At 41.8% G+C, this 12264-nt stretch overlaps 1 protein-coding gene across 1 annotated transcript; it reads right to left on the bottom strand.

Annotated features, from left to right (window-relative positions):
- Nucleotides 1-110: 110 nt before the first annotated feature.
- On the bottom strand, nucleotides 111-11108 carry LOC135497805 (beta-1,3-galactosyltransferase 1-like). Its single transcript, XM_064787732.1, has 3 exons — nucleotides 11030-11108; nucleotides 7488-7585; nucleotides 111-1732 (listed from the first exon to the last, which is right to left on the bottom strand). Exons 2-3 carry the CDS (start codon nucleotides 7561-7563, stop codon nucleotides 780-782), a joined length of 1029 nt encoding a protein of 342 aa, XP_064643802.1. The 5' UTR covers nucleotides 7564-7585; nucleotides 11030-11108; the 3' UTR covers nucleotides 111-779.
- Nucleotides 11109-12264: the final 1156 nt, after the last annotated feature.

Below are 12264 nucleotides of genomic sequence, written 5' to 3' on the forward strand. Positions count from 1 at the left end.
GCAGTGCTTCCTCAGTGTAAAACGGAAACTTTGGATGGTATTTCATATAAGCCACCTGGGCAACATGGAGCCTGGATTGTGTCGGAATTAATAACTAAACGCAAGACCAATTAAAAAATCATAAAATAAATTATATTTCTCTAAAATAACAAATTTTGCATTCATATTTGTCATCAGTCTGGGGCTTCAAGATATTTCGAACACTCTTCTAGGGGGCAAAGCAAGTCTGACCACTCTGGCTGCTGCACTGTGATATGAAAAAAAAGTTTTACTGGCCTATTATCAAACACATGTATAAATAAATGCAGTGCAACCCCTTTGATATCACTGGCAAATTACCTGTGAAGTGGGAAATAAATAACTGCTTGCTCCTGCCCTGACAATGTCCTTGAACTACTATCATGTCTATGTAGAGATCAATTTTTGGATGCCTGTATGAAACTCCAGATAGAGGGAAACCAGTCAAGTTAAAGTGGTTCTTTCCTGTCATCAGTGGTCATGCTAATATTCTACAAATCTTTTTTGTGGTTTTTAAAAAGGGTACCCATTGCATTTTTAAATAAAAAGGGTCCTGGTGAGCCCATGAGTTGTTCTGATATCACCCCTGTTAGCGATAGACTTGTACTCAAATCTAATCCCAATGTCTTTGTCGCGGGTTTAGGTGGCGAAAGTGCTTTTGTGCCATCCATCTATTTAACCTTAAAGCTGAACTGTAGCCTAGACAGGTCAGTGAGAAACGGTTTATTAGGTGACAAATGCAAGTACATTGTAGTAAGTCTTTAGTTTCTGGTACATCGTTCATGAAAGTTCCGCCACAATGTTCGAATCTCTGCGGTGTTCAACCCACCGGTCGCTAAATAATATTTAAACAAACACGGTTTGTTTATATTAATAGGCCTATTCCTAAACGGCCGGATGCCGTTGTGATGGAAGCGACTAACTTGAATCTCATTGGCTATATTCGAGGTCACGTGGATGTCTTCCCATTTGAATAATGGCACTTTGCTTGCTGCGAGTACCATCTCCAAAATCATTTTCCCAGTGAAAGCGTACAGACTCTGGCAATATGGCGGGTAATGATTCGCGCGATATTCCTCGCGTGTCACGTACCACTTATTTTTTATATCACGTATCACGGGCGATTTCCACTTCACATTGCATAGAAAGAACCGGTTTGTCCTCTTGTGGGCCTTGCGGAGGGATGTCACCATGTTTTTGACATTTATCACCATATCGTCGTCCGCTTTCAAAATAAACGTTGTCTGCTGACAATGAGAATGAATCCATCGTAATAAAGAGATGGATTTCAGTGTCAAGTTATTATAAGTGTCCTCATGATCAAACTGAACAATGTCATGGAACTCATCGCTCTCTTGTTTCACAACTTCATTCACAGCATCACCCGCATTTGCCACGAAGAACACTAGTCGGAATGGTTTCCCGGGCTCTTTGATTGTTTTACCCCACGTGTCTCTGATTGTTTGGCGCGCTTCACTTTTATTGGCTGCACTCAGGACGCAGACGAACATCTCGACCTCTGCGTCACTTTCGTCATGATTTTTGCATGTGTTCGGTTCGTTTATTATGTGCCGGATGTCATATTGGTCGTAGTACGTCTGAATCACGTCGATAGGTGGCGTGTTGAGGTAGTCCATTGCAATGTAGAGGATGGACATGGTTACCAAGACAACCAATGCCCGGACAAACAGCTTCATCTTGCAACATCGTCTGCCTGAAATGACACGAAGACAGAAGTCGAGTTTAAAGACAGACGCAGTTTGGATGAAATGTGGTGTAATGATAAAAATTGGTCGCCTGAAAAAGAGTACCATTACAAAGCCATAATTAAACGTGATACTGCAAGACTGCTCTTTTATCCAGTTGCTGCATGGTCTTCGTGAGTATAAAACAGCGTTGTCGCTTTCGTAAGCAGTCTGAACCACTCTATATTCTATTGTTTAAGACAACATGCACGCATATCGCTACACGGACTTTCTCTGATCATGTCAAGTTGTGTAAATACATATCAATAACACATTATTGATGTTTGATCTAAAGTGTGGCTCAGGCTGTTGCCAAGTCATCCATCAATTAACTATAGAAAAGTCATTAGGTATCTGTCTATAGATCTCTGCGGTTGGTATTCATTGTTACTTTGGCATCATCCTGGCACGAGTTTTCAATACGCTTATAATTAGAGTCTTGGGTAATCAGCCTAAACGCAAGGGGTTCATGAGGAGAGCACATGCATTCCACACGAAAACAGGAGAGACCTTACTGGTTGTGGTACATATGTACTATTAGAATGACATATACATGTATAATGGTACATGTAAGCACTATAAGATAACAATAAAAGGTAACATCATTGAAACGTTAGAAAGGACAGCGGTCCTGGTGCAGACTACAAGAGCAGACGGAAATCTAAGACAACATTTGGACAACCCAGACAGTCCATACAAAAACTGTTGTATTCATGTGATCGGCGTGGCGTGCACTAAGGATCGACTTCTGAACGTTGAGTCACAAAACGCCCATCTCTATACAAGTACGGGTAATCTCTCCCCGAACCTCTCCAACGACAATAGACTTCGGCCAACCTCGCAAACCGGCCGCGGCACTCTAGTATTTCACCAAGGTATATCACTATGATGTATTGTTGGAAATTTGGAAACCTTCAGCGGCGAGATCTCTTCAACCAAACGACAAGGTCACCGCCCCAGCGCTGTAGTCGCCCCAAAAAATACCAGTTCAGCATTGTGGAAAAATGTGGTAGTATTGACTACACAAGATATAACAAGTATCAGAGGATCTCGATGATATGTATCATCTAACATGATGTCGTCAAACGGTGTGTTGAAAAATGACTGGCTATACGTTGTAAAAATGTTTGACAGTAAAGATTTCTGTGGCAGGTGCACACATAGAAAGAACCACTATATAAACAGCATTATGCTCAAATAAAACAAAATTTTATCATCGCCTCCGACCGAGATTGAAATTATGCGCCGTAAGGCTTACAGACAACGATTTGCAAGTTTTATGCGTTCGTGCAAATACTACTTTAGTTTAGTAAGCCAAAAACCAAAAAGTTTTGTAAGACCCCATGCAAAAAGCGCAATAATTCAGTCGCCACGATTGTGTGCGACGTCACTTGGACATGTCTACTTTTCCGCTTCTTCTTTATTCGTTATTTATTACGCATCGCACGGCCATTATGACTAACGAAATTGCCAGTTGCTGGATATTCAGCTTTACATTACTATTCCACGGACACGCGCAATATATTGGTTAAGCTTATTAGCTGACATATTTCGACATAAAGTCGATGTTCATGTTTTAAAATAACATTAAAGGTTTGAGGTCCGCCCGTGACGTGAATGATATTGGGTTTCGGGACGCGCACAAGTATACTGGAAATCCTGGACATGAATACAATTCCAGGAGGAGTCTGCCCATCCAAAAATCAATGCTGTCGAAGACGAAAACGCCCAACAATCTCGGAACCTCGTCTCAGTCATTTGCCGCGTCTCATCCAGAGAACCCCAAGTGGTTCCAAATTCGATTCAGTCTGGCTCTTGCTTAATCCTGCCGAGTTACTAAATTGTTGTTTATTCCAATTCCGCGGATTTGAAGATGAACATATCAAATCAGATATAATTTATCGGTTGCCTCTGGCTGTGTGAAGTGCAAGGTCTATCAAAGCGTTCATCGAATTCTGGTGAATTCTTGTTGGGTGGAGATATGAACTGAGGGCTCTCAAATCGTCTGAAGCTCCTCCGGAGTGGTTATAAGTTTCCGAAGGTCACATTTGTCTCAGTCTAAAACTCCACTGAATGAGCGAGAGATTTCAATGTTCTTATGACTGGCAGATCGATTTTGAAGTAATTGGTTTTAGGTGTCAGTTCATTTCACCGCATTCGCCCTTTTTTCAAAGCAGAGATTGACCGCTCAAAATAGAGGCTAGAACTGATTAGCCAATTGGAAATGAGCATGCCCGGGATGTTGTATTGGGCACCTTTGATTGGACAATCCACCGGCACTATGACCCCAAATGTTGCTCTTGGAAGTCCCTGAATAGTAAGATTGGTTCCAAACGCCAGAAGCTGTACGAGAATTCATTGGAAGGAAGTCAGACGAACAACCGCCATGCTAACCAAAGCGACGATGCCTACACCGTCTGCGACGAAATAGTGACGTCAACAATTGCTGTGGATCTGAAGCAAGATGGTGTTAATCCCTACTGCGGCCGAAATTAATGAAGACCTTCCACCCCCCAGCCCTCGCTATGGTAACTGTCGTTAGCGATGACTTGCTCGAGTTACTCAGCGTATTTTTCGGGCCGAGGTGAATATAGCTCGAACTCTCATTGGAAATTAAATGACCGGTTTTCATGATATCTGACGATGGGATCCAAATCAATCAACATGAGAGAGTTATTTACAATCATTTGCGTTGTTGCAGACTCCCACTTTACCTAATCAAACCACCCAAATGGACAGCCGCGATTCATCCCACAGAGACTTGGATAATCGAGTCACTTCGTAATGAGTGTGGTGGATCCGCCTAATTCACAGCTGGTGTGAAATTGTTTTCGGCGTCAATTGCCCATCATGGGAATGTTATGTTGGCTCCTTCTCTCGGGGGGTATATGCTATTCCAGAAACATTATTAAACCGTCTAGGACATTAGCAGGAATTCCATAAGCTTCTGCTCCTGGCGTTGATTCACTAAACGTCATCGCACCTAAATCATTCGCGAATCACCCGGGGAATCGTCAAGAGGAACACGGGTTGGCCATTACGCAAGGCTGCCCGCCAATTTGTCAGTAGGTTTAATGGTATGGGCTAAGTCGATGAGGCTGCAGTGGGGCAAGGGCTAGCCACGTCTTTTTCATAACCAATCAACTCCCCTGCAAAGTCAGTGACCTTAATGATATAAATATCGATAATATGCCACTTGGTTAATGTGTAGGGGAGCCAGACAGTGCATGTTCATCCAACAGGTCAGTGCTATCCCTCTCAGTGCCTTTTCTGCTAAGCCGCTCATGACTCAGTTATTGAATCCCGAAGGATCATCATCTTCGAATCGGCAATAGCAAATCCTCGAAACGTCTCACGTTAAATTAAACTTGTTATTTTTAAAAGACTGCTTTAGTAAATCCTATTTGAAATGATGAATTTTGCTTGATCGGGTGACGGTGACGGTTAACTGTAATGGATCCCAAATGCATTTTCGAGTCATGCACGAGAAGCACTGCGTATCCTCGCTGCATATTCCAGTTAAATTCGTGCTTTTAGCACCAATTAGTCAGAAATCCAGAATTGCCAGTAGGAGGACTGTGCTTGTGGTAATTCAATTGTCGAATCCCAACCCTTAAGGCATGCAATGACATGAGGCAATCTACAATGCAAGTTAAGTTGCTTTTACCATGCAATCATTTAGCTCGTACTATCGTCAACCTACAGTGTAGTGTTGCCAATGATGGCCATATTCTTTACATATATATGCACACGCCAGAGCGATGGCATTTTCCATGTAGGATTTTTTTTTCTGTGTACACAACTTCATTGTTGAAACAGCAATTCAATGCGTTACTTACAAATTCGGATACATATATCTCAAATTTACTTTCCAAACATGAAAGAACGAATCTGACCTTCAGTGGTAAATCAGCAGCAAAACCTTGTAAATGCAACTTTGGCATTCCAATTCACGAGAAGATAACGAGGAGCCTCAATCAGAGAACGGGAGGCAGAATTAATCCCTTGGGTTCATTTATATCAATAACTGCAATCGCCAACCCAATTGACTAACACAAATCGATGTCGTATCGAGCGATTATCAAATTAGGAACAGGAACAGGATTACCGCAGATACGACTTGTGATTTCAGACGAGATTGGGACATCTGACACCACGGGGTGGCTATGCGCAAGCGTAGCAGGGGGAGCATCTCTGGAATATTTTAACGGTGATGAGACTGCCGCTCGTTAGCCATGCTCCCAATATTTCACCGAGAGGATAGCTAGAATTTGCTCCTTAGGTCAAAGGTACGCTTAGTAAACGGCGTTAGTCTAACGCTAAGTAACTGTCACTAATGGCGTAGCTTGGAGATTGCCAAGCTCCAGAAAATGTCAGTCGTCATGGCCCTCCAGCAGCCCACGCATGCGCAGCAACAACCTTTGTAAATTACAAACTGCAGAAATTAGTGCAGAAATTTGAGCTGACTCTGCAAGGAACGCGAGCGATACTCGGTGATAAACGTTTTTGTTCTAGGCTAACAAGACTGGTAAAAATAACTTCTAATTTCCCCGTCATTGTCAGTCAAAGAGAAAGCAGATCTGATCCTTTTCCATTATGGCTTTGGGAAGGATATGAATTGTCATTAAGAGTTCCCTACGCAAGTTTTTACTTTACTTATGGCTGTCATCCCACGTGAGAGATAAGGCCATAACCTAATCTCTTCACTTCTTTCTGTCTTCAGTCTTCTTCTTTCCCCTGGAAAGTGACAGGCGAAGCCAGAACAGGATCAAGGGGACAGATGCCATCTCGTGAATTTCATATTAAGTACACTTCAGAGATCGTCGAATTCAGTGAACATTTACATTGGAATGGATTTAAAATTGCGTATTCATCTTGCGTACGTCTAATCTGCCAAGAAAAGGATTTCAAATATTTGGTAATCGTGCTTTAGAAAAGTGACTTCCAAGAAATTGTGTCGTTGCATGTTTACGTTGTGTTACTGTTCGTTGAAGCAAATTGAAGTACCGTATGCATAAAAGCAAGTATATGTATGTATAAAGCCCAATACTTGATAATACATATATGTACATTGAATTGGATATTCAGGACTGGTATACATGTAAATGTACTTGCTTGTGTTAAAAGAACTTTATCGTATTGTAGAATTACATGTACGTTACATTTGTCACTATTGGTTAATTCTACCAAGAACTTTGGTATTTGGTATTTGTTATTGGATTATTGATATTTTGATCATTATCGTCTGTTACCACGACTCTTGGTGCGATGGTTACTTCCATCCCACGAGAGGGCGCCCGCAGGGTCCAGAATTATGTCATTGCACGTACAGTTGGAAGGCTGCTCAAGTGCGTTTCTGAAAAATACTTCTCTAGAATGTGTATACTTGTGTATTTCTGAATTAATTTGCAAATGCACGAATTTATTTGTACATGCCCAGGTCGAAATGCAAAAGTGGCCCCCGCATATAAATGGACGATGGACGACCAGTTCGACATCAAGCGGCTGATCAGCGGCGCGATTTCCAGATTTTGTGTCCGGTTAGGCACGTGGATATCTGATTCAGTTACGGTTTACCCATTTTGTACGCATGGATTACCGGATACGATTTCTGTAATTTGTTTTCCATTTCCTGCCGATCGTAGCCGCACCGATTGAAAGTCTTCGTAGGATAAGCAAAGCTTTAAGCCAGAAGTCAGCGAATTCTGATGACAGTTTACATACCAAAACATTTACAAATACCCCTCACAAGCTCAGCACATTCCTCGTTGTTGGGGTATTCCGCTAAGGCAGCGTCCATGGTGATGCACTCTCTCCGTCTCCTGAGCAAGAGAAAAAAGGTGGAAATATTGCTATAGACAGACAGAGGGTCATCAGACCCGGCGTTGAGACACTTGGAAAACCATTCAAGTGCGGTGATTAACAAGATTAACAATGCTCAGACCAGGTTTCACTGTCTGACGGTTTGGTTTGCCACTGTCCAGAAATGTTCTTGTCAGTCCCTGACATCTCGCAAAATATCGTGTGAAGACCATTTATCTAATTTGGCAATGACTGTCATCAAATTCCGGTCCCATGTGCCACCGTCAAGTAGATATGAGGATATCCGTGTCTCCCTTGCGGGGTCTTCTCACGAGATGTGGCGAGATCTAACAGAAGAGGCCATTGTTGTCAATGCCTCAACTCATGGCTCTCTCACGCACTCCCGAGAAAATTGAGAATTTTTTGCCGCTCAATGATCTATTGTAGTGGGACTATATTTGCTCTCCTGTTGCACAGGAAGCCACAGTCTAGGCCAGTTGGCGGCCATCTTGGGACTATAATGCACTCGAAAATAATCCTAAGTTTGAACAGCGTTGAGAACTATTTCGATCAATTAAGTGTGAACGCCCTCAACGCATTTACATGTAGATGTACTAAGATATAGGACTAATGTTTAAGTACAACTCCTGAAAGGACCGTACAGTAGTTGATGAAAGATGATGAATTGACGAAATAATAGGGAAGGCAATTACCGCCGTAAAGCGGAACTTTAATAGGTAAAGCCATTATCTTTAAGCGCACATTGTAACGGTAATTTACGTCACAAAGCTTGTTAATTATGCAACTGAACTTGATTTGAACTATTTGCTGATTTTAAGAAGTATGTGAGTAAAATGGAGGCTGAAGTGGATAGATCTTAAGGTTCAGTCAGAAGAAAAGGGCAAATGATTGTAAAAAAAAAGAATTCTGCTCTTATAGGCAACCTGAAACAGCCATTTGCAATCGAATGATTTGGAACCTCTATTAAATCATGATTTGATATTGTCGAGTTACAATACCTGTAACATATCTTCTGATTATGTCCTCCATTAGGAGGTTGGTTTAACTATTCATGAGATCTTAGAGGTAGAATAGCTGCAAAATGACAGGAAAGCGCAAATAAATCAATTTAAGGAGGTCCATTCTCGGCGCTATAGCCAAATGACTCAGTGCCATCTCTATAAAGGGTAATTCACAAAAAATGGCCATGATGCGAAAACCTCTATCACGACTCGCCAGTCAATTTCGGGCAATCCCAGAGTCCCCAAAAAGATCATACATTTACCCCTCAAAACTATAGTATGCTTGAATATCTGCTTTGGAGCATGCCTAAAGGTGTGACTGTATCACTTACCATCTTACCCCAACACGTCCAACTGAAATCACCACCTTACTGACAGGGTGACTTCGGAGCCTTCTGTGACAAGACTGTAACCTTCTTGGCAAACAAGGCAACTCCTTATTAGAGCTGGCTAATATACAAACTTGAAGGTTCGTCCCTTTTTATGTAATCAACATCAAAGGGATGGCAGATTCCTTCTCTGATTGAACTACAAATCTTGTTACAATAAAAGGCAATTACTGTGAATTCCTTATGAACTGAGGAAGTAGCCCCGTATTCATTCCGAATGATCACTGGCAGGTCTCTTAATTTTTCTCGGTGGTATTCTCCTCATCGTTCACCTGCCAGTATAATCGTTTCTTAAGACTACTTGTATATACATGACTTGGGGACTCCATTATATCGCCAATGTCAATGACAGGTGGCCCGGAGGCGTGTTGTCATGGTCAGAGGTATGTGGTTGAACCAGTGCTAGGGTAAGAAGGTGATATTTATGGAGTGCAGTATATCTGTTGGCCGAAAAACCTTTCATGGTTTTACTGAAACTCAAAAACCTTTACGTATATTTCTAAATGTGTACTCATCGCCTCCTCCAGGTCTAGTGTGTTCAATAATTTTGTAAATCACTTTAGGATTGTTAGAATAAACTACATTTCTAAAATAACGTACATCTAGTAATTTCTATTGGTTAATTTCAACAGAAGACGTCTGGTAAGAAGTTCTCTGCTTCCTCCAAAGGTAAGCGATATTGGTTAGACTTGTGACTCACCACAGTGGTTCCAGAGCTCTGTAAGACCGATCGAGAAGTGAGAATGAGGGGGCAGGGTCTCCGGCACAGTGTCTTTCGGCGGCAAGTAAGGGTGGCTCCTCAATAAGTCATGGCCGAAATATCGAAGAGGGAGTCGCACCGTCATGAAGTTGCAGAGAGGGTTTCGTAAATGGCAAAGTTACTCCGGTAGATGTGTAGAGAGTGATTTCTCTGTAGTACTCTGATATCAGTTCGCTGTAACTCGCCAATTATATTTAAGCTTCAACTTCGAGTCCACAAGATTATTGGTAAATTTGAGATTTTATCTCTGTCAAAGCAAAACTGGAGGAAAGATCTAATGAGTACTGCTTCGGCATCAATATATGACGAGATTAGTCAGCATCAGTGTACTTTGTTTAATGCAGAGTGCGTTCTCAATATCCCAGTGATAGTGTTGACAATGTATTTTCCTGACAGATTGGCTTACGTCATGAACTAGTAGTAGTCGATAATTGTATGGAAGTAGAGATTGGCTTCTTGAGATACAATTCCTTGAGATAAATTCAGAAATATATCATCTCCCCAAAGATCAAGATTTATTGATGAAGATGAAGATTTATGGATTCGTTTCAATTTCCCTCGTTGAGTATGCATATATTCTGAACTGTCATCTTCATGGTCGATTCTTTAAGTTCAAGGCTTTAGGTTCAAGGTCTTCAACGAATAAGGACCCAAATCCACAGATAGAATCCAAAAATATATTTAGCCTATACAAAGCAGAAATGGTGAGAAATCGGTTCAAACCAGTAGAGAACACGATAAGCATAAGACACAGCAGCTCAAGGATGTCCTTCCTTTTTTCACTCCTTCTTTCCGTCGATTTTTTCCTATTCTCTCAGTCAAGTCTTTGGGGCCAAGGTTCTTTGAGCAAGGACCCTGCAGATACCAGGAAGTAGCTTCAAATTGACTAATAGTCTGAGCAATCAATAAAAACACAAATGGCAAGAAATCGGCTCTGAACACTAAAAACACGACACGTCAACGACAAGTGCTGGTGGTATTGACAGAACAACACTTCTTGCTTGCTAGGTTGCCTCCTAAGATTGCTTCTTCCTTAGGTTTTTATATCCATCAAATTGGCTAAAGCATATCCACGTAAGGATGACAGCCAGATAGAAAGGAAATAGAGATAGTGGTGGATGTTGAAGCGCAGAACGAAAGAAACGAGAATGTTAGTCTTTGGGCTAGCAAAGACGCTCTATACTACCAGAACTACAAAGGTCTGTTCCGTATCTTATTCTGTACATGCCAAACAGGACACGTCAAAGTCTATATCATATCAAGGCTATGATTTTATGGTAATAACTGACCTACCTGTTCGCCTGACGTCCCTGTTCCCATGTGGCAACACGTACCCCCGCTTGGTCGAAACCTTTCTCTTCTTCTTTTTCTTCCGAATTATGAAAAGGAACATTGCGAATTCGTCACCGTTCAGAGCACTTGATAATGACGATAGGACACTATGTCTTCTTCAGCCTGATACGCCCTGAAAGCTCCCAATAGTTCTCACAGATCACTTGTTCAAATATTGTACAGCACACCATAAACTTTCCGTGCACTCTCCACAATGTCCTGCGCCACGCCGTTCTTTGACTTGCCACATAGGGCTGAACAATACCAGTACAATATCACAATCGCCAAGATATCACTATCTCTGGCTTCGACATGCTCCAGAAGTCACCAATACCCGGCCATTATGTCCACAATTGATTTGAAATCCTATTATCACGAAGTTCATATCGGCCGATATCATCCCTTCTTTTCACTGCTTCATCATCTGCTTGTTTCATTATTCATGTTTACGCCTCAAACGATCCTGGTGTATGTGCCTCCCAGCGACGACTTCATGGTCTGCCTGTACCTCAACGAAAACTTTGACAGATCCGCACCACGGCGGTGCTCACCATATTGTGGAAGATCGACTGTTGGTCTGGTGGATACTGACTGCAACCTAAAGGTTCCGTACATACATAGGTGAAGTTTCGTGATTTCCATTCCACACAGTTGTTCTTATTGTATGGACGGAAAAGACACAGTCTCGTCTCCTCCGGGCTATAATGGTACTGGTATTACATGTACCAGGTCGCAATTCGTTATTTCACCCGCCGCAAGAGAAAATCGAAGTGATCCAAATGTACTGATACCTGTGAGGAGACAGTTTATCTTTCCGCAAGCGTCAAGAGATATATATATACCTTTAATTTTTTGTTCGTGTGAATATAACCGTCGTCATCGAAGTGCATGACCTCTGTACAAAACCTTTACTCAAACAATTCAAATTTTGAATAGTCGATTCATTTAGATAACGGACATAGGTCCGTGCTTAGAGTTATCCGACATACGAATCGTATGCAGTCTGATCACGAACTCCATCCTGAAATAAAAAAAACAGTTCCCTCCGGTTGTCCTCGTGCATTAGTCGTTTAATTTGCAGATAAGACAGAATAGACGGGCTGGAGTACATAAACCCAACACTCGCGTCCCCTCGAGAATGCAGTTGTCATAGTAATATCGTGACCCTTTTACCAATAGCCATTACTTGATCAAAT

The sequence above is a fragment of the Lineus longissimus genome, chromosome 13, assembly GCF_910592395.1.
Source record: "Lineus longissimus chromosome 13, tnLinLong1.2, whole genome shotgun sequence".
NCBI lineage: Eukaryota > Metazoa > Nemertea > Pilidiophora > Heteronemertea > Lineidae > Lineus > Lineus longissimus.

Coding starts and splice junctions, on each gene's coding strand:
- LOC135497805 (XM_064787732.1), bottom strand. CDS start 7,563: ATGGACGCTGCCTTAGCGGAATACCCCAACAACGAGGAATGTGCTGAG. Junction 1,733..7,487: donor GGGTATTTGTAAATGTTTTG/GTATGTAAACTG, acceptor GTGTCATTTCAG/GCAGACGATGTTGCAAGATG.